Raw genomic sequence first — 20803 nt, 5'->3', positions numbered from 1 at the left:
ACGGATGAGGAAGCATTCCCACGAATCACGTGCAATGTATGTAGCTCTGCTCGCTGTTTTGTCGAACCCCCCCCCCCCTTAACTCTGACACAACCCCAACCCCAGTGCCTGCAGCAGGAAGCAAGCAGAGCTGGGAGCTGGCAGCTGGCAGCTGGTTGGGCCTTGGCTTTGGCTCTGATTTGGCTGGCTGATGATTTGACAGTTGCCGGTGCAGACTGGGGCCCGCCCATCCATCAGACCATACGATTCGTGCCGAAATCCCTCTCCTCCGAGCCTTGACGAGCCCTCGACAAAACCATTACCACCTCACCACCACCACCACCATAACAACAAGCTCGACGAGGCACTCTCCACTCCACCCACCCACCCCCGAGCCCTCGACTGCCGAACGACCGACCGTCATGTTTCTGCAACGCTCTGCCGTGGCCGTCGCCCGACGGGCCGCCGTCGCACCAGCTCTGCGACGCACCTTTGCGACCTCGATGATCCGCCGTGAGTCCGCCCGCCCTGCTGCGATTGCGAGTCTGGAGCTCCGCAATTGGCACCATGCGTCACCGCACCCAGCTGGCTGGGTGACTTGCCTGGTCTGGCCTTGCCTTGACTTGCATTGGGCTGCCAGCAATACCAAGTTGCGACCGTGGAGATAGCTGCTGACATGACATGATCATCCACAGAAAACGCCCACAACACTCCTGCCAAGTCTGAGAAGCCCGCGCAGTCGCTGTCTGGTACGATGCCACAAACTCCCTTACCTCCCACTGCTTGTCACGCACCCGGCACCATCCAATTGGCTTGCCCACGGCCTGCGAGCCATCATGGGGTGGCAGGAAAAGCGGTTGAGAGGAGCCAAGGGCACCCGAGCTGATTTACATGCAACTGCAGACATCAAGACCATCGACGACCTCGTCGGACCCGGTGCCCAGCCCGGTACCGTCCCCACCGACCTGGAGCAGTCCACTGGTGTCGAGCGTCTGGAGATCCTGGGAAAGATGGAGGGTGTTGACATCTTCGACATGAAGCCCCTGGATGCCTCGCGGAAGGGAACCCTGAAGGAGCCAATCCTGGTCCGCTCCGCCGGCGAAGAGCAGTACGCTGGTTGCACCGGCTACCCTGTCGACTCCCACGGAGTCATCTGGCTGACTGTACGTCTACGGCTGCTACCTTTACGACACTACTGAGATGCGCACGAGAGAGCAACGTGTGCAGCCCGGGGAAAGGAAAAAGTACTGACGCGAAGCCACTACCATCTAGATCACCCGTGACCGCCCCATCGAGCGCTGCCCCGAGTGCGGCAGCGTCTACAAGATGGAGTACGTCGGCGCCCAGGACGACCACCACGGCCACGGCCACGACCACCACGGCTACGAGGAGCCCAAGAACTTCTCCGACTTTATCAAGCCCGAGTACTACTAGGCGTGGCCTGATGATCTGGTGGTGCCGCCGGCGGTCCGATGGACAGCGGGCGACTGACGCCTTTTCACGAGACGAGATGCATAGAAGGAAGGAGACGAGCGATCTAGGGGATATTCAGCAGGCCAAGGAGCGGAGAGGAAGGCCTTGTAGAATACATAGTCTTTGCGGGAGGTGTATAGAAGTCTTTTATTTCTGCAGAGGCCATGCGTATGGTCCACCCTGCGTGAACGGCGGCTTTGCCCGGTCTGGGCCGGTATGCTCACACAGGGAGCTCTGAATTACTATGCCTGGAGGGAAGTCGTCGGCTCCGTTCAACCAGGTGCGGGTATGTTACTTCCGGAGGCCTAGTCAGGGCACATGGAGCGGGCCGAAGCTCCATGCTGGGGGTGAGAGGGAGATCTCGAGTCTCATTGCTCGAGCTCAGAGCTCAGGAGCTGCCTCGGGCCTGCCTTCTGTGGGCTCCTGTCTCTGGTGTCTCCCAGCTATGCCTTACTTGATGTGCTGTGACTCGATGTGGTGCGATGCTCAGTGACACTCCATCGGCATACCGGCAGCTCTCAGTCGCCGTCGTCGTCCCCGAAGCTCAGCTTGATCTTCTTTGCCTTCTTCTTGGCCTTGGCTGGGGCCTTGGTCTTGTCATCTGCAGCAGCTTTCTTGTCTTGTCCCTTTGCGCTGGCCTTCTCTTCCTTGGCGGGGCCATGGTTCCCATGCTCCTCGTCGTCGTCGACATCAGCGCCGACCACCTTTCCCACCTTCCTCTTCTTGGAGCCCCCAATGGTGGCGACCTTGTCCTCCCGCCCAGCACTGGCACCCTCCTTCCCCGTTACACCGGCGTCCTTGCCCCCGTCAGCCCCCTTGCTGTCGCCATCTTCCCCCCCTGCGCCCGCCTCCTCCGGGTTGGCGGTGACGGTGCCGTCGGCGGCGACCTCGACGCCCGCTACGACATTGCCGTCGTCGTCGACGATGAGGGGCGCGTCCTCGGCGTCCTCGCTGGCGGACCGCGGCTTGGCCTGGCGGCGGCGCGAGGCCAGGATCGGGTCCGGCGAGTCGGCGTCCGCGGCGTGCTGGCCCTTGAGGCGCGCGAGGAACGGCGGCAGGGTCTGGTCGTAGTGCAGGTTCTTGCCCGTGATCTTGTTGGACATGGTCGGCTTGGCGGTTGCACGGCGAGGGGCACCGTCTCGTACTGTAGGGTGCATAGAGAGTGGATAGTCTATGTACTTATATTGTGTAGAGACCTGTAGCGATAATCTCTTGTATCACAGGGTTAGGGTTGTATCCAAGCATGGTGACATCCTTTCTGTGACGGCGCGATGGGCGCAAGTGTGTGAGGTGGCTGCGCACAGATCACCTACGCCCTGAGGCCTCTTGCTCTTTCAAGCTTGATAGCAATCGGAGGCAACCTGCCCTCCTGCTCTTTTCCTGCAAGGCAAGGTCTTAATCAGATTTCTACAATAATGAGCAAGACTTGAGAGCATTGCCTCTTCTAGGGTCCTCTCGTGACACTTTCCCCCTACAGCCTTGCGCAATTCTTTCCTGTGATAAGGGCTTTGATAACTTGATATTATGTATAAAATTATATAATTAAATAACTCACATTCAAATAATAAGTATAATGATAAATAAGCCATAGTGCTTCGGGCTGTACGATATGATGGAAAGAAGCGCTCAATTCCAAGGTTACTCTTAAATCTAAGCTTCAGGTTTGCACCACATTCCAGTCAGATATCGTGCTTGGGGGATAATTAGCTGTCTCTTTCTCCTCGCCCCAGATACAAATCACACGGCACATCGAATATCTCATTATGTGATACTCCCTACCGTCCTGTTCCGCATAGGTGACTTCCATTGGGAACCTGCCACTGACACCATGCTACCCAGAGCTGTAAAGCTCCCAGAACGACGGACAGTGCACCGAAAACAGCAGCAAGGCCAAGCGCGATGACGGCAATCCAGTATGTTCGCCAGGTGGCCCGTTTCCCTTCGGCCAGTTTCTCCAATGCCGATCTTGGAGTGGGCTCATCAGCTTCCTCGTAGAGCGCTTGCAATCGTCTCGCCCAGTGCGGGTAAAGCTCATGAAGCTCCCTGGTATTGGTAAGAGGCCTGCCCACGTCAGCATCAATGATAGCATCGAATGGCGCGGCAAGGCGTGGATCCAATTCAGCTGTCTTGAGCCAGGCCCATCCAGACCAACAGAAGTGCGGTTTGATCTGTGACTTCAACCATCCTTTATCCTTGCCTTGTGGGAAGATAAGCGTGAGAGTCATTAATGTCTCCGCGAGAAAGTCGTAGGGAAGGCATCCTCTGAATATATCATTAGCGACTATGTCTTCAAAGTTGACCTCAAAACTTCAGTGTAGCCTCGCTTACTGCTGCAAGCAATCTGCTAATTCTGTCTTGGATTTGTCCACGACATTGATTGACATCTCCAAGAGCGACGCAAGTTGAAAGACGCGCAATACCTTTCCATCCAACTCAAGATGGTCCGGTAGATGTTTCGTCCATACCACCTCGATCTTGGCGTAGTTCCTCAAATGTCTCGCCCGCAACTTCTTCTTATTGAATGGCATCACTGCTGAGGTCGTTTGGGAAGAAAGGCTTCTCCCGGGTAACGTGGGGTGACGAAAGCCGGGGAGGCTCTGTTCCACTATGTCTTGCAACGACTTCGCGTCGTCCCAAATTATCATGGAATTCCCGATGATCTCCGACGAATTTGCCGCGACGTCAATTCCGAGCATGATGCGCACTGCCCTTGTGATGGCAATATCCTCTACTTTGAATGTAGGGAGGGTCAAGATTTGCTTGGATCTCTCCAGAGCGTGGTGGTGCTGGTTCTTGTCCTTGCCAGAGAATTCAGAGGGCATCGACCTCCTCGACGACCAGGCCTGGTGCATGTTTCCGACCATAGCCTTCAAAGACATTTTAGAGGCCTCGGGTTTACTCTTGAGCAGCACAACGAAGAACAAGGCTTCGTCTGTCACATCAACCTCCTCATCGTCACAATACCGGAAGTATGCGGCGAGCTTCTTATCAATATCGGCGGTCAAATCGACCCCCCATATTGTCTGCACCAGGGCTTCTTTGGTTGCGGTGTCCATAGATAATGTCGGTCCTTGGAGTTCCTCGCTACAGGCCGTTGTGCTTCGATAAGTGTCCAGCCCTGAGTGACTCGTCCGCTTATTTATTTTCGATTCCGGGTTATGTAGACGTCTGGTCACTTCCTGCAGACTCAGCCTACGCGAGGTTCCATGATTCGTCCGTCGGACGCCACATTAGCGGTCAACGGAGGCTGCCTCATGCAAGGGCACGTTTGTGCTGATTCCCGGCATTTGAATTCTCTTCACCCCGCTTTGCTTGCCTCACATTCAATAAATCATCGACGAAGCCTTGATAAGCGGAGCATTCCAGACAGAGGGTCAAGATGGCCCCTGAGGTTGAGGTGCAAGGGGCACGTTCTGACGCTTCCATGTTAGAAGTCTTCCGCAAAACACCACAAACCATCCAAAATAAGCAGCAGACCGAGCCAGATCTGCGATTGCGACATTCTTTTGAACTAAATGGGGATAAAAGAGCCCATCGCTTTACCAACTTGCACGCGCCGCCCATTGCTGGGCACGGTTCCTCCCTCCCGTGTCCCAACTTCGAGCAATCTTCGAGACAACCCGCTGGTTCTGACGAATCCAATGCATATCCCGAAACAAGGCCATCAGACTCCCATGACGCAATTATCGTATCTACCAACCCAGAAAGTCCGAATCATTTACTCTCGACAGAAGCTGCCGAGGGACCTCTTCTCACACCAACAACCGTAGAATCCCCCAAGAGGGTTCAAGAACAACAAGAGACAATCACAGCGAGAGAAAAAATTCTTGAAATCCTTAGACACGTGGAATGGACGAGGATAATGGAAGGGACAATTGAGGAGGTCGAGTCTTTTACGAACGTCGACAACGCCGAGACAAGATACAAAGAATTCAAGTCTTTCATATTGGAAAAGGGGCGAAGTCTAGGTTTCCCACATGGTTGTAAACCATACGACCGGGTACTACTTCGGCCTGGAGGTCCCAACTCAACTCCATTCCCATATATTCGCTTCACTGGATTCCGGAGTCAAGAACACGTCAAGAAATACCATGCGGTGTTGTCGAGAAGCTCGTTGAAGAAAGTCTACAAACCTCCTTTGCGGCTGTGCTACGAAATCCGCAGATTAAAGTATCTGGCAGGCCCCATCCAGACCCTATCTATCGAGTCGCTTACGAAGTGCTCTTTCAGCGGCTCGCTCGCTACGATCGGAGATGGAGAGAATGCACGTAAAGTCACAATCGGTGGGATACTTAAGACTGGAGAGAGCTACTCCATAATCACTGCGGGGCATCACTCTCAAGACGACGACGAAAGCCTGGATGACAGTTCATCTGAATATTCATTTGAGCATTCCATAAATCCTGACGACTATGACGATGATATATATGCACCTGTCATTCTTAGTGACTCTGCCAGCCATCCACCCCTGGACGACCTTACAGATGATTCTCAGCTCTATCAGGCCTTCCCGACTCCAGCGTCGGTCGTGGACATCTCCAGACATTCAACTGAATCCCCGTCACCGTTTCATCCAGTGAATGTGACCCAGCCTTCGAATGCATCGACGCTGGCCTGGCACAGCCCGAAACTCAGTGGCGACGATTGGTCTCTGTTCCCCATCGACGGGGCGCAATTAGCTCTACCTAACTGCTTTTGCCCAAAAAACAGTACGAGACCGATCTACCTGACACATCCAACACGCAGACCGCGATCAGCCAGAGCATGGCTACTCGCCGGGGTGACTGGCCAAAAGCATGTGACCATTACCCCAAGCGAAACGCAGCTTCCCTTGCCTTCGGGTGCTTGGGTCGCAGCATGGAAGGTTCGCTTAGACGATGGAAGCTGTGAGTATGTACCACGTGCCGTTGTACGCGAATACTTAACTGATCCCTGTAACCTGCAACAGCTCTGCGACCCGGAGATTCGGGCTCATGGGTCGTCGACTTCGACGGCGAGATTCTGGGTCATGTGATTGCGCAAATAGGCGACTGCGCATACATCATGCCTTTGAAGGATGTGTTGCGAGACATTGAAACAGGGCCTCACAGTTTCCACCCAGTAGAGCTCCCCTCTCCGTTCGAGCTCCTGATCCATCTGTCAAGGTCGCAGCCTGATTGGAGATCGGATGTCCGCTACACAAGCCACTCGTGGGCTTTCGATATCGTCAGGTTCCTCCTGGACAAGCCAAAGCAGATACAAAATGGAATGGTTACCATTTTAACAGATGTATTGGTGAACTCGCATTCGGACGTGCCGTCTGGACTCATAGAGATGTGGCAGAAGGAGATAGATTGGTCAAGTGATGTGGTCAGAGAGATGGCCAAGCTCAGTCAGGCCTGTGGTATCCAGCCCCCTGGTCGCTTTCTAGACGGCCACGAGAGTCTCAGAGAGAATTACCACGCAGAATCTCTTCATGTTAAGTATGAGAGCTCACAGGAGGTGATCCAAAAGGAACCTCTATCCGCAAAGAAGAGTGGTCAGGCCATACCTGATTGTTTGGCCATGTCAACTCAAAGTGACCCCTTGGCCTTCCAAACAGAGCTTCAGCAATTCAAAGATGGTCTGGACCACGCAGAAAAGGAGGCATTCAAACTGGTGGACTTGAACGACCTGCTCAGAGCAATCAATGATATCCAGGCACGGTTGTTCTGGCAGAGGCGTGGCAGGAATCTGGCATGTCTCAAACCGTTCCTCGAGGCAATGGATCAGCTCGGTAAAGTGGTCGAGGTCTTTGCCAACAGCAGCGAGTTTTTGGCTTTCGTCTGGGTATGACACCTCCCGCATAACCCCAATTCACCCGGAACGTGATCGCTGAGTAATATCAGGGCCCGATGAAATTTCTATTGCAGGTGAGTCTCTGGCCACGAGCCAAAAGAAATTTTGGTCTGATAGGATGTCATTAAATTCCCTTCAGGTCTCCAGTTCGTGGTCGGATGCATTTTATGATCTTGTCGACATGTATGAAAAAATTGGTGAGAGTCTGCCGCAGCTGCTGCAGACCGAACCTCTCTTTCGCGAGAACACAGCAATGTGCAGAGTTCTCTCATTGATGTACAAAGATATTCTCGAATTCCACCGCCTGGCCATGAAATATTTCAAGCAGCCAAGTACGTGAAAATCTGTCTCGTTGCTGCTGCATTCTTAGTCTTCTTTTTTCCCTGCCATATGTTGCGCTGACACAAGCATGGGGACAAATAGTGTTGAAGCAACTGTTCCAAGCCACTTGGAAGGTATACAAGACGCGCTTCGATCCGGTAATAGCCAATATACACGAACACGGGATGTTGGTTCAGAACCAAGCCACTCTAGCCCAGATGGAAGAGTCTCGAAGAGAGCATGAGGTCCAGAGACTTCGCGAGATCTACACCTGGCTGAAATCCCCTAATTATGACCAGGCTAGCAACGCTGAAAATGACCAAAACGAGTATTCAAGGCTCCGCAAAGACTGTCCGGGCAGTGGACGTTGGTTGTTAAGCAAGCAGGCCTTCAGCGAGTGGATGGACCCGGCCTATCCAGCCATTCCACCTCTTCTATGGATTAATGGAGTTCCTGGAGCTGGTAGGTCCCGGCGGAGCTGTTGCCGTTTATTTTGAATCCGTTCTCTGACGTTCCGGTCGCTAGGCAAGAGTGTCTTGACGTCCCTCATCGTCGAGCAAGTGAGACTCTTATCTCCTGCTCCGACACTGCTCTTTTTCTACTGCAAAGGTAGAGACAATAACCGAGACGACTTTATATCTATTGCTCGCAGCTTTTTGTCCGAGCTCCTTAGGTGTCATCCGGATATTCTATCTCCCTTCTTCTACTACAAGTTCTCTAAGAGCAACGAGGCAGTTCTAAGCAACGTACAAGACATTGAGGAGCTCCTGAGGGTGTCGCTGCTAAACTGCGCCAAGGTATATATCGTTATTGACGGCATCGATGCGTGTGGGAGAGAAGAGCGCAAGAGAATCACCTCGTGGTTCCGAGATATCGTTGAAAATCTAGAGCCTCCGAACCTGGACCGTGTAAGGTGCCTTTTCGTCAGCCAGGATGACGGTGTCGCTCGTAAGGATTTCGATGGGATCACGACTCTCAAGATCGAGCCCGCGGATGTGAAGGATGACATTGAGAAGTACAGCTTGCATGAAGCGGCCCAGATCCAGTCGTTGTTTCAGCTTTCTGATGACATGAGAGAGGATATCGCTTCCAAGATGAGGGAAGCCGCAGATGGTACGTTGTCGGCACGACTATGTCAAATCGTTGGGACTACTAACAATAAAGTGTAGGGATGATACTCATTGTGCAGCTAATGGCATCTAACCTGAAACACCAGACGACAGTGGAAGAGATCGAGGACGAGCTGCGAGACGAGATGCTGCCCAAGCAGCTTGGTGATGTGTAAGTGCAGGCTGGTTAATGTCGTAGTCACGCGAGATGTCTGACAGATGCGTGCCTAGATATGATAGAATAATGGCCAGGCTGTTTGAGAGGGCCTCGAGCAAGGAGAAGGAGGCCTCAAGAACAGTTTTCCGTTGGCTGTTATACGCAAAGCGGCCGCTGAAATGGCATGAGATCCAAGCTGCCCAGGCCATCAATTTGGACGGCCAGTGTGTAGAATGGGAACGGCGACGCTTCCGGGTTGAGCCCAAAGACCTCTGTGGCTCGCTGGTGGCTCTTTCGAGGGACGGAACGGTTGGCTTCGTGCATTCAACCGCGAGATCGTAAGGCCCTCTATTCCCCAGTCTTTCCACGTCTTAGCATTTACAGAACTGACGCTGGGAACAAGCTATCTTGCAACGTGCAAACACCTTGATCTGTCGTCAGGTGAATTGGACCTGGCAAATCTTTGCGTGGACTACCTAAATATGCCGGGCTTTCATCAGGACACCCCGAACCTGTCAAGTCTAGTCTCTAGGGGCTATTATGGTTTCATGGATTACGCGGTGGCCCATTGGGTTAGACATGTTGAGGAGGCGGCATCGGTCGCCGATGAAGAAGACGCCATGATCAAGGACCTGGCTGAGTCGTTGATGGCTCTGCTTGATACCCATTTCACGACGCCAAGGAAGCGATTGCCCGTCTCGCAAGGCAGTAAAAAGAGGCTCCAGGTGTTTGAAGGCCTCCCACGATTCCATGACCTGGAACAGGCTGTCGTATCGACTCGCAAAGAGCTCACTTTCTTCGGTGAGACCAGAGAGTCGGACAGGGCACTGGATCTTGCCTTAGTAGTCGGCAACATACGCTCTGAGCTTGAACATGCTCTTGATGGCGCCCAAAATGGGCCAGCCGGAGAAGCTGAAAGCCTGGAAGTAATGTATGGGCCGAGGCCGTTCAAGTGCGGCAGAATCAGCTGCCGCTACTTTTACGACGGCTTCACAACAGCACAGCAAAGAGACCAGCACAATGACAAGCATCTGCGCCCGTTCCGGTGTACCGTTGTGGGCTGCCCCAGGTCTTCCCTCGGCATGGCGTCCGGTAGAGAGCTGGAAAGGCATACAAGAGACGCACATGGGCACCCAGGAGATGGTGACTTTCCAGACCTGGACGAGCTCAAGAGGGATGCACAAGATGATGGTGAGCATAGTGACCAAGAGCGCACTATAAGGCCAGCAGGAAGTCAGATGAGCACAAAAATGCCAAGAGCCAAGCGACCCCGGATCAGCGAGTGGACATGTGATGTGTGCTCCAAGGTATTCAGGAAGAAGTTTAACCTGACGTTGCACATGGCCACGCACACCGAAGAACGGGGGTCCTGCTGCAGCGTGTGCGAACTGGAATTTGATAGGCCTAGTGACCGGAACAGACACAAGAAGACGCATGAGGATCCGCGGTTCGTATGTGAAGGCGAGTTCCCAGACGGGCAGAGGTGGGGATGTGGCCAAAAGTTTGTGAGGGCGGACATGCTGCGCAATCACTATAGGACAGTAGCCGGTCAGAAGTGTATAAGTGCTGCTCGTCGTCTCGGCGGCAGTTGATGCCTGGCGGTTGAAGGCTCAGAATTCATCTATAATGTTGCCTGTTTCGAGTTTGCAAGTCCAAAACCATGGAGAGTTGACGGCGAGGACTTGCCTTTGGCTCTCCTTGTGCATCGTATATTAGTGCTGACCTGCAGAATTCAGTTTCGCTGTCGAGTTGCCTGGAATATCTTGCATGTCTTTCATGTCCTGTCTTTTCCGCTCGGGGTGAACATTCGCAAAAGCAAGCCTTTGCAACACAACGTTGTTTCTATACATGTACCTGCTTCAAAGTTAGTTTAACAGGGAATTGATCATACGTTCAGAACGGTTATGCAGTGTGCCGTAAGTGTCGCTGCTCAACATAACAACCATCAGTCCTGTCGCCCTTATCTGTCCGAATTTGAAGAGAAGAGCTTTGCCCAGACCGCGGGCCACTGGAATGGACAAGATGGTATGCGGAGCCTCAAATGTGGTCTAGAATGGTGAGCCTCTGAGATGGACGGATGCCACAATTTTCTATGGCTTAGCCGAGCCCACGCAATACTCCCTTGCGTAGGAAGCATCCACAGATACTGCATTCATGTGAGAGGCTGCTTGCATACTCGTCGGTTGTCAACAACAGCTTCCCTCTTGCAACGGCTCTCTGCCTCTCCACGGGGCCATAGGCCATGCTAAACCGGCATCTGGTTCATCACTGTGCATCAGGGCTCAGCATATGTGTGTGCAGGCCACACTTAATCCTGAGAATACTTATCAGGTGATGTCGAAGCCTGTCAATTGGCCTCGATTATTGGCCAGAAGATGAGAGGCAGCTAACGAATCATCTCTCTTCATACACGAGGGGTCAGCAAAGGTGTCAGTCCGGACAATCTTGTATGCAGAAAGCCGAGCACGTAGTAGTGTGAATGTGATGAGCCTGTTGTGCGTAAGAGCAGGTCTGCAGAAGCAGCTCAGCCCCCAATAATAATCTCATGTTCAACGACTTGGCTGCCTGCTCGGGTGATACAGCCGGGGCTTACTCTACCGGGATTTTCCAAGGCTCAGCCAGTTGCAATCTGACCTGCTTCCTCTGCTTCACCCGCTCAATCCAATTGCTCAGAACACATTTCCAGTTGCTATGGTGTTGTCATACTCCTTGCGTTCTGTTCGGGCCAATGTGAAGGCCAAACTGCGTTGTATTTTGTGATGCCGCCTCTTCTAATTTGCGTTCATACCAATGCGGATGCAATTTGAAGGGAACCCAAGGATCTGCTACGCACTCTGACGAGCAGACAGAACGTGAAGAGGGGAAACAGAAAGAACATTTGTCTTTCAGCCAAACCACACAGACACTATTGGGATAACACCGCCACAGTCTCAAGATCTATTACGGAGCGCCCTGCGGCTTAGTTACTTCCTTATCTAGAAGGTTGTCCCACAGGACGCAAACTCACAGGAAAGCAAGTCATTCGGATATTCCATATAAAATATGCTACTGAATCGTGATGGATATTCATAATAAATCACACAAGCGCAAGCGATTGTCGATATCAGGTGGGGATAATGAAGAAGATTCTCCTGTGGCCCCTTCAGAGCCTACTTTCTCAACGACGTTGACCTCATCCACATGCTATGGGACGGTAAGTTGAGTTCTACTAAGCTGTTGAAAGCCCGATGACTGAAACGAGGCAACAGATAGTCGACGTGACTATCCAAATACGACAATGGCCTCAAGCTCAAATTGAGAGCAGTGGCTCATCATTCTGCCCTTACGCTGTTGTTGCACATGGCCAATTCTACGGGCTTGGTGTACACAGTGAAATATTTGCTGTTTTCAACAAAACAACCTCTCAATACATGCATCAGCTTGTCAAGGTGGATGGGGTACGCCTTGAAGGGTTCATTAGCCAGAGACTCTTTCTCACAGCCCGCGAAAAAGGCGCCAACACCATGCCCGTGGACATCAACGTCTACGGAAAGAGAGAAAATGCCTTCTCCGTCGGAAATGTTCTCTCCTCGTTTGGGGTAGATTTACAACAGCCAGTTTGTGGCTTGGAAGACGCTGCTTACTACAATCCTCACTTCTTTCATGTGGAGGAGTTATTGGGCCTGGGTCCGGTCCATCGAACTCCGCTTTTCCAAATCAGCGCGAAGGTTGACATGAATACTCATGGGGTTGAATCTAGCGGTCCTGCAACGCCTGAGCAAGACCGAAATCTGGACATATCTACTGAGATAAACAGTGTACTCCGCTCATTGTCCCATCATGCTATACTGAGCAAAAAGGCTGGGGCTGTCGCGCTTAAATCGCAACTCAAGGAGTAAGATGGTGGACTGTTCATGTGCAACGCATTCCGATCAGAGGAGGCTGACCATTGGAAAATTCTTGTAGGTACCAGATGGAAGGGCTGGATTTTATGTGCAGGCGTGAGACTGGAGAGCTTCCGCCTGAGTTGACTCTATGGAAACCGGTTGTGAATGATAATGGAGACCTGGTGTAAGAGAATATGTCCACCTATTCTAACTTGCCGGAAGAAGTATGTGGCATTGACTAGAAATCAGTTATCAACACACCATCATCGGCGCAAGGCGACCGCAACCGTCGGACATCAAGGGTGGAATCCTGGCCGATGAAATGGGAGTTGGGAAGACGATGGTTGCATTGGCAACCATAGCTGCATCGCTTGATCGAGCTTCAGACTTTGCATCGAGCAGCCCGGCAGACAAGGCAAACAATACTCTGCGACGAAGGTCAAAGGCTACTCTCGTCATTGCTCCCTCATCTCGTAAGTCAATCAATACGTACACTACCAGGTCATCGTAACTATTGTTATCACAAAAAACTAACCACAGTCTTATACTATGTCTATAGTTGTGATAGATGGATGGGTTGATCAAATACGAGAGTGAGATATTTCACGCAGCTTGGGTCGAATATTTACTGAGTATGATCGCAGGCACATATACCCCGGCGGTTTGACATTCTATAAGTATCACGGCCGACAACGACAACAAGACGCAAATCTATTGTTTGAGCGAGACCTGGTCTTCTCAACTTATGCCACGTTAGCGAGTGAGCCGGACAGGGGTATAGGTATTCTGGATAGTGTTGAATGGTTCAGGTTAGTCCTAGACGAAGGTGAGCAACGTCTGGTCTCAAGCTCATCACCTTTGGAATCAACTTGAAGTCCTGACTCCAGAAATCAAACTCATCTCTAGCCCACGAAATTCGCAACACCACGACCAAACAATTCCAGGCGGCATCCAGGCTTTCTGCTGAACACCGCTGGTGTCTGACCGGCACGCCAATCCAAAACTCAGTCGAGGATCTCGGCGCGCTCGTTGCTTTCTTACGTGTTCCTCTCTTCGAAACAGCCTCGACCTTTCGCAGGTACACCCTCAATCAAGCCAAGCACGGCAACAGAAGTCCATTCAAGAACCTGCAGATCCTCTTAAACTCGATATGCCTTCGGCGGACCAAGGATGTGGCCGGGATGTCCGATCCCGTCGTTCAGACGCAGGTGTTGTCGTTCGACCCATCAGAGAGACGAGACTACACGAGACTGGTGGACCAACTTCGAACACACTTCGACATGGATATCAGTGGGCACACAGCAGGAGGAGGGAGCGCGCGAATGCTGCAGGGTATCCTCAAGCTGCGGCTGTTCTGCAATAACGGCTTTATGGGCCGGGACGCTTCCAATATGGCGTTCGACGCGGACGAGGTGCTGAGCTGCTTGCAGCAAACCGGCCAGGCGTCATGCGTCTTGTGCTCACGCACCATCTACTCCATCAGTAGTGTCGCCGACACGGACGGAGGCTGTCCACTGGAGCCGTGTTGGCATCTCGCCTGCAGGGAATGCGCCAAGGGGCCGAGCAAGAAGAAATCATGCCCTCGATGCGTCGAAGGAGATACGGGCTCCAGCATCCGTGGAGTCTTGCAGAGCATGAAGGATCTACAAGCACAAGATACAACCTCCGTTGATGAGCCGTCACACACACCACAGTACCCGTCAAAGCTTCGGGCCTTTGTAGAAGACATCCAGGTGCAGCTGGCTGCCAAAAGGTGAGTGAGCAATCCCTAGCGTCTTAGTCTGCAGACAGATGCGTCTAGAACTTCAAGCTGACACCGTGGTTGCGACCAGTATTGTCTTCTCCTTTTGGAAGACGACTCTGGATCTCATCGGCCAACTTCTGACAGCCAGGGGCTTGGGTTTCTATATGATCCACGGCTCACTCCCACTCAGCGAGCGACGGCGCATCCTGGATGGTTTTCGTTCGGCTGGGAATGCCCACATACTCTTGATGACGCTGGGTACTGGGGCAGTTGGGTGAGTTGTGAATGCCTCTTGTCGGCTTGGCACCATCGACGAAACCAAAAATAATCTGAACTGACACTTGATACCTTTTCTCAGACTGAACCTGGCAGTTGCGTCGAGGATCTACCTCCTCGAGCCGCAGTGGAACCCGCAACTTGAGCAACAGGCATTCGGACGAGCCCAGAGACTGGGGCAGATGGAACAGGTCACGATCGTCCGCTACGTCATGAAGGACACCGTAGAAGATGTAAGTGCGGCGTGGAGTCCCACTCTGTGTTTACTTATTCGTGCGTGAGACGCTCTAACGCAACATCGCAGAGTAATGTCTGGCCGAGACAGGCCAAGAAGCTGCGAGATGCGGCACGGGGCTTCGAGAAGTCGGGTCGGAAGCCACGATCTGGAAATGAGCAGGATCTCCGTGTAAGACATAATGAACATTGGCTTTATTTCGTCTTAGTAGTGATGCTAACAAGAACACATTGAACAGGATGTCTTCACCCACGCGAGTCCGGCTGTGATGCCAACAGGAATGCCGTCGATCTCAGACTTGTGCAGTTAGACTCACTGCATTTGAGTCTTCTTAGACATTGGATAAAGTATCTTGCATGATCGGCCAACGCCTCGAGTTCTGTGACATCGGATTGTCGAAGAGAATATGAATGTCAGTAGCTGCGCTGCGTGTGAGCATACTAAACTCTCCTTGTACGCGCCTTTTCGCCACATTCCATCAACAACAGCGTATACAGCACAACGTTGGAGTATTCATATGTCCGCTTCAAGTATCTGTCCAGACGAGAATCTCTTGCATAGAGTGCCTCGCCCAATTGATGTTGTATCGTGCCGTGCTCTGGTTTTTCACCGGCGCATAAAAGCAAGACTTGTCTCTTTCTATTCACGCTCAGGATATCATGTATGACTGGCAACTTATTTGGCCCCCGGGGCGAACAGGACCTGCTTGGGATCGTAGTGATACTTGACCTCGCCGTGCCAGTACGGTACGGTATCAACCTTTGAGATCTTCCAGGCCTCGTCGAGGCTCTTGACCACTTCCTCCGGTAGGGGCCCCTTCTCGATATTGTCGAGGTTGTTGGCCAGCTGGTCGATGTTGGAGATGCCGATGATGATGCCGTCGTTGCCGTCCTTGATCTTCAGCTGGGAGTGGTGGACAACCCAGCGCAGGGCGGTCTCGATGAGGGTCAGGTTGTGCTTCTCGACGGCCTTCTCGATGAGCTGCAGGGCGTCAAAGGTCGAGTCCCTGAAGTAGCGGCCGCGGTACATCTTGCCGCTGTTGGCGGTGTCGCTGAAGCGGCCCTCGGCCGGGGTGAAGTCCTTGCTCTTGATCTTGCCCGAGAAGAGCCCGCCGGCGATGGGGTTGTAGACGACAATGTCCAGGCCGTAGCGGCGGCAGGCCTGGATCAGCTCGGTCTCGATGGAGCGGGTGATGGCGTTGTACATCCCCTGGTAGACCGTGGGGCGCACCCAGTTATTGTACTTTGCCGTCAGACATATCTCGGCGACCTCAAAGGCGGTGAAGTTGGAGATGCCCAGGCGCACGAACTTGCCCTGCTTGTGGAGCTTGTCGAGGGCCTCCAGGGTCTCGGCGAAGGGTGTGGCGCGGTCCTGATGAAAAGGAGCAGAAAGTCAGTGAGTGTGCATAGCATAGCAAAGCATAGCTGTGCAGGCAGACATACGGCTGCGTGTAGGTACAGCAGGTCGACACAGTCGGTGCCTAGCTCTTTCAGGCTGGTCTCGACACTGGCGGTGACCTTGTCGGCAGTGTTCTCGCCGGGAGCGTTGGGATACTTGACCTTTGTGGCCAGGGTGAGGCCCCTCTCCTTCCAGCCGGCCTCGCGGGTGAAGGCCTCCTGCTGGCCGCCAACGTAGACGCGAGCGGTGTCGACCTCGCTGTAGCCCCGCTGCTGGTAGAGGTCGAGGATCTTGGCGAACTCAGGAACTGTAGTAATGCGGGCGCCGGTGGCCTCGTCGGTGCCGAATGTCATCAACCCCAGGATGACGCGCGGGGTAGGTGCTGCTGCAACGAGAGGCATGGTGGGTGGGTGGTACAGACTCCTGAGTGGATGTATGAATGCTTGATGGAGGGGTTGAGGTAATACGAGCAGCAAGGTTGTCACGGAAACAACTAGATGTATGGAATTATGTGTACATAGGTGTAAATATATCGTATATATAGTATCGTGAGAAAGAGAGAAATAGACAGAGAGAGGGGCCGAAGGGAGGGGTGACGCAGCGACACTACGGAGATATGCCCAAGGCGATATTCTTATCGCCTAACTACTTCACATTGGTGCTGCTACAACATGTTTATCGAGACGATGAAGACCATGGAGGGCGGGCTTAAGTCCGAATGACCGTCATCGGCATCGTCTCGATGGCGACATTGGCCGGTTGCCCCTCCAGTCCCGGGCCCCCAGTTTCGTGAGGATGAGAGTGGGGGTTCTGTCTGGGAATGTAATAAGGAAGCTTGAGTTTGAGCTTGAGCTTGAGCTCGAGCTAAGCTGAGGTACTTGCTGTGCCCGTATGGAGCATGGAGTGAAGTGGGGCATGAAATGTTTGTGTGCAGTGCGCAAGAGCAGTCTACTTGTCCATCTTGCATGATCCACAGCAGACTAAGTTATCTATTGCTAGCATGTATGGGCTTGCTATGGACATAGACTATGTAGTTCAAGCTTGTTGGAACTGTCATTCGTTCCTGAATATATACAAGATACATCTACGTATGCGTGTATGTATATATGCATATCAATATGGTTAACTCGCACAGCATCCAAGCTGTAATTTGTGCCCGCAAAAAAGCAATGACGCTGGCATGTGGAGGAGGCTGGCGTTAACATTAGCTTCAGTCATGTCGTAGCAGATCTCCAGCCAAGACCAGACAATCGGGCGACCGTGTAGCAAGGAGTCTCCATGGACTCGCGAGTACTTGATTGTCAGTCAGATAAGTAGTCCAACGGTTTTTAACGGCCACTACCTACCCACGACCCGTTTATAGCCTTTGTTTTTCCACTGTGGTCCTCATATCTAGTTTAGAGGCAGCCATGGACACCTGGAGGCTCCCCTCGCTGTCTCGAGGAGACAGTCTCGCAGCAGTTGTGTTCTCATGGGTCGGCATCTTGTCCTGTCTCAGCGTTATCTACAGCGCGGTCAGCTTCGTCTCGCCATACTTCAGGCCCTCCAAGCTCAACCGCTACCTCCACGAGACCGACGGAAAGCCGGCCTGGGCCCTTGTCACGGGAGCTTCAGACGGTATAGGGAAACAGTTCTGCCACCAGCTCGCCGCCCACGGCTTCAACGTCGTCCTGCACGGCCGCAACCCAACTAAGCTAGCCCGGGTCCACGATGAGCTCGTCAAGGCCTTCCCCCAGCGCCAGTTCCGCTCCCTGATCGCAGATGCCTCGGCCATTCACTGCAACAACTGCCGCCCGTCGCTGGCTGCTTCGCCGGCCAAGTCCACGCGGAGCCACACTACCAATACCCAGCCAAGCAACATCGACTTCGACGCCATCGCCACGTCGCTGGCAGACATCAACCTCACCGTGCTCGTCAACAACGCCGGCGGCGGCGTCGTGAACCCGGTCTACCAGTTCCTCCAGGACTCCCCCGAGGCCCGGCTCGTGGGCAACATCAACGTCAACGCCATCTTCCCGCTCGTCCTGCAGTCCAAGCTGCTGCCCCAGCTGCTGCGCAGCAGCCCCTCGCTCATCCTGAACATCGGCTCCATGTCCGACATGGGGCTGCCCATGCTGGCGTCGTACGCCTCGAGCAAGAAGTTCGGCGACACCGCCTCGCACATCATCGCCCGCGAGCTGGCCCTCCAGGGCCGCCAGCGCGACGTCGAGGTCCTGGCCGTGCGCGTCGGCGAGGTCACGGCCACCTCGTACAACTCCCACCCCGTGTCCTTCTTCGAGCCCGATGCTGCTACCATGGCGCGGGCTGCTCTGGCGAGGGTCGGCTGTGGGCGCGTCGGCATCGTGGGCTACTTTCCTCATGCGCTGCAGCAGCTTGGATTGGATCTGGCCCCGGCGTTTATAATGGAGAAGTCCATGCAAAATGTCATCCGAGAGCGATGGAGGCAGGACCAGGAGATGATGAAGAATGCTTGAGCGCTGGATTATCGCTGCTGGCTCAGCATCTCATCCAGGGACATGCCATCTTGTGGGAAATTTCACACACGCGAGGAAGACACATGTCGTAGTCAAAATCCTTAAATGTTATGCATGATATGATTACTATGTTTCCCATGTGGGAGGGTATCTTCTAATTTTTTCAAAAAGCCCCCAACGCCTCTGTTGTCATACACCACCAACGCGGTGATGACTATGCGGTCAATCCACCAACCTGCTCCGTCATGTTTCACCTTTTCTTCCCACAGGATTCCGGCCACCCCAGAACGCCTACAGTCATTGATGCTAGACCCTCGGCCACGATATCCCACCGGCGACATGTTCGGACAGCTGAGCCGAAACCTCATAGAGACCGCTAGCGAGTGAGACGGGCTCGACTATTGCCCGGACCAACGGTCTCGACGCTGCGTCTGCGTTACCATGCATCCCTCCTGATGGCTTCAATTCATCAGGGCCAGTCTGCTTTCCGGTGGCCAGTGCCACTTATTCATCCTTCCAACAGCGAGCGCGAGCTTTTCAGGATGTGTGTGAGTGCACCATATCCAGTTCGCCGTCGACATCACTGCCCTCATCCATCTGTGCAGTGTCGGGGGTGGCGGGTTGGTCGTCTAATGAACTGTCGGACTCCATGTCGTCCGAGCTGGTGGATGAGTAGGCGTCCTCGTCCTCGTCGAGGCCCCCCTCGCTGCAGCAGCCGGCGGCGTGGTGCATGGCCCTGGAGGCCGCCAGGCTGGGGTCACTGTCGGCCACGCGCTGAGGGAACATATCCCCGAGCAGCCTGCCCGTGGCGGAAGCCGGGGTGTCCATCTTCGCGTAGAGCCCTTGGAGGTTGTTGATGGAAAGCTTCAACATTTGCTCCCAGTCGCCGGCGGACTTGGCCTTGTCGGCAGGACTGAGTGGCTTGTTGATGATTGTTGGTCTGTCGACTCTTCTGCGCTTGCTGACGCCAACCGGGCCATTCTCTGGGCGATGCCTCACATCGCTGCTCGCCCTTCGCTTCAGGGTGACAACAGATCTCCTCCTCAGTGGCAAGAGCCCAGACCCCTTCGACGAGTCTGCCATGTGTATTTGTTCGGCGACATGTTGACGGCTCCAGTCCTGCTCGGAGCCAACGTCGGCGATAAAGGGTGCGGATGAGTGGTGTGCGAACTCCATGACCAGATGGAGGGATGGTTTCAAGATGAAGAAACAAACGAGTATTGGGTATATTGAGGGTAAGGCTGAGCACACTTTCTCTTTTTAGTTTTTGCAAACAAATGGAAGACGAATTCTAGGAAACAACAGAAGGGGGGAAAGGGAGATCAACAGGCATGACGGGAAGAGATGAGGGCGGACAGGGGCGCATGAATATATAACTCTGGGAAGGAAGAGCTATTAATCGCAGGATGGCAGGAATATCGATCATGAATGAGAGAATGCAGTACGTTCCCCGAGCTTGTGCCCCATGCTCGTGCCCACGGGCGTGGGTTGGGGTGGGGACCTCAAAGGCTCTCATACAAGGAGCAAAAGCTTGGATGCGACGTCCGTTGGTGCCGCCCGCCGTCAATGGCAGGCGAGCAGGGGTGGTCGGGCGCGGTGATGCGGGCCAATCTGGATGTGAAACGTGAGACTCAACGTGCGTCTGCAGGAGCTCACAGGGTGGCTTGTTTCGAGTGAGCTCCCCAGGCTCCCCTTTGGTTTCCTTCCCCTTGGGTTGTGTCCAGACTGCAGACTGCCGACACAACAGAGACACACATGATCATACACACAGGCACACACACACACACACATACCGAAAGATAGAGTAATAGATAGAGAGGGGAAGAGTGTGTATGTGCTCTGCAGATACAAGCACAAGCAGCAAGCGCCGTTGCGGGTCTTGTTGGGAGCATGCACACAGCCTTCGGGCGCTCCGCATCTCACGCACACACATCCAGCGCCCAGCGCCCAGCAA

General features: G+C 53.5%; 7 protein-coding genes across 7 annotated transcripts; 4 read left to right on the top strand and 3 right to left on the bottom strand.

The window, feature by feature from the left end:
- Positions 1-401: 401 nt before the first annotated feature.
- J7T55_009462 (uncharacterized protein) lies at positions 402-1413 on the top strand (the record flags this gene model as incomplete). Its single annotated transcript, XM_053135645.1, has 4 exons — positions 402-492; positions 675-728; positions 883-1142; positions 1252-1413. The coding sequence occupies 4 exons, from the start codon at positions 402-404 to the stop codon at positions 1411-1413; spliced, it is 567 nt and encodes a 188-aa protein (XP_052986722.1).
- Positions 1414-1970: 557 nt separating this feature from the next.
- On the bottom strand, positions 1971-4508 carry J7T55_009461 (uncharacterized protein; the record flags this gene model as incomplete). Its single annotated transcript, XM_053135644.1, has 3 exons — positions 1971-2596; positions 3278-3714; positions 3781-4508. The coding sequence occupies 3 exons, from the start codon at positions 4506-4508 to the stop codon at positions 1971-1973; spliced, it is 1791 nt and encodes a 596-aa protein (XP_052986721.1).
- Positions 4509-5314: 806 nt separating this feature from the next.
- On the top strand, positions 5315-11095 carry J7T55_009460 (uncharacterized protein; the record flags this gene model as incomplete). The annotated part of the gene is made up of 12 exons (XM_053135641.1): positions 5315-6105; positions 6199-6338; positions 6401-7260; positions 7320-7343; positions 7409-7601; positions 7693-8052; positions 8116-8703; positions 8814-8871; positions 8931-9194; positions 9260-10397; positions 10806-10912; positions 10987-11095. 12 exons carry the CDS (start codon positions 5315-5317, stop codon positions 11093-11095), a joined length of 4632 nt encoding a protein of 1543 aa, XP_052986720.1.
- A 941-nt stretch (positions 11096-12036) lies between these two features.
- J7T55_009459 (uncharacterized protein) lies at positions 12037-15287 on the top strand (the record flags this gene model as incomplete). Its single annotated transcript, XM_053135640.1, has 10 exons — positions 12037-12049; positions 12109-12730; positions 12802-12906; positions 12972-13195; positions 13480-13548; positions 13629-14475; positions 14555-14740; positions 14825-14975; positions 15047-15148; positions 15216-15287. The coding sequence occupies 10 exons, from the start codon at positions 12037-12039 to the stop codon at positions 15285-15287; spliced, it is 2391 nt and encodes a 796-aa protein (XP_052986719.1).
- Positions 15288-15652: 365 nt separating this feature from the next.
- J7T55_009458 (uncharacterized protein) lies at positions 15653-16776 on the bottom strand (the record flags this gene model as incomplete). Its single annotated transcript, XM_053135639.1, has 2 exons — positions 15653-16348; positions 16420-16776. The coding sequence occupies 2 exons, from the start codon at positions 16774-16776 to the stop codon at positions 15653-15655; spliced, it is 1053 nt and encodes a 350-aa protein (XP_052986718.1).
- A 1008-nt stretch (positions 16777-17784) lies between these two features.
- Positions 17785-18849, top strand: J7T55_009457 (uncharacterized protein; the record flags this gene model as incomplete). Its single annotated transcript, XM_053135638.1, has 1 exon — positions 17785-18849. The coding sequence occupies one exon, from the start codon at positions 17785-17787 to the stop codon at positions 18847-18849; it is 1065 nt and encodes a 354-aa protein (XP_052986717.1).
- A 537-nt stretch (positions 18850-19386) lies between these two features.
- J7T55_009456 (uncharacterized protein) lies at positions 19387-20025 on the bottom strand (the record flags this gene model as incomplete). Its single annotated transcript, XM_053135637.1, has 1 exon — positions 19387-20025. The coding sequence occupies one exon, from the start codon at positions 20023-20025 to the stop codon at positions 19387-19389; it is 639 nt and encodes a 212-aa protein (XP_052986716.1).
- Between the last annotated feature and the right edge of the window lie 778 nt (positions 20026-20803).

The sequence above is a fragment of the Diaporthe amygdali genome (assembly GCF_026229845.1).
Source record: "Diaporthe amygdali strain CAA958 chromosome Unknown NODE_57_length_265687_cov_63_683457, whole genome shotgun sequence".
NCBI lineage: Eukaryota > Fungi > Ascomycota > Sordariomycetes > Diaporthales > Diaporthaceae > Diaporthe > Diaporthe amygdali.
The sequence above is the reverse complement of the archived record's forward strand: the minus strand, read 5'-3'. Positions and strand labels throughout refer to the sequence as shown.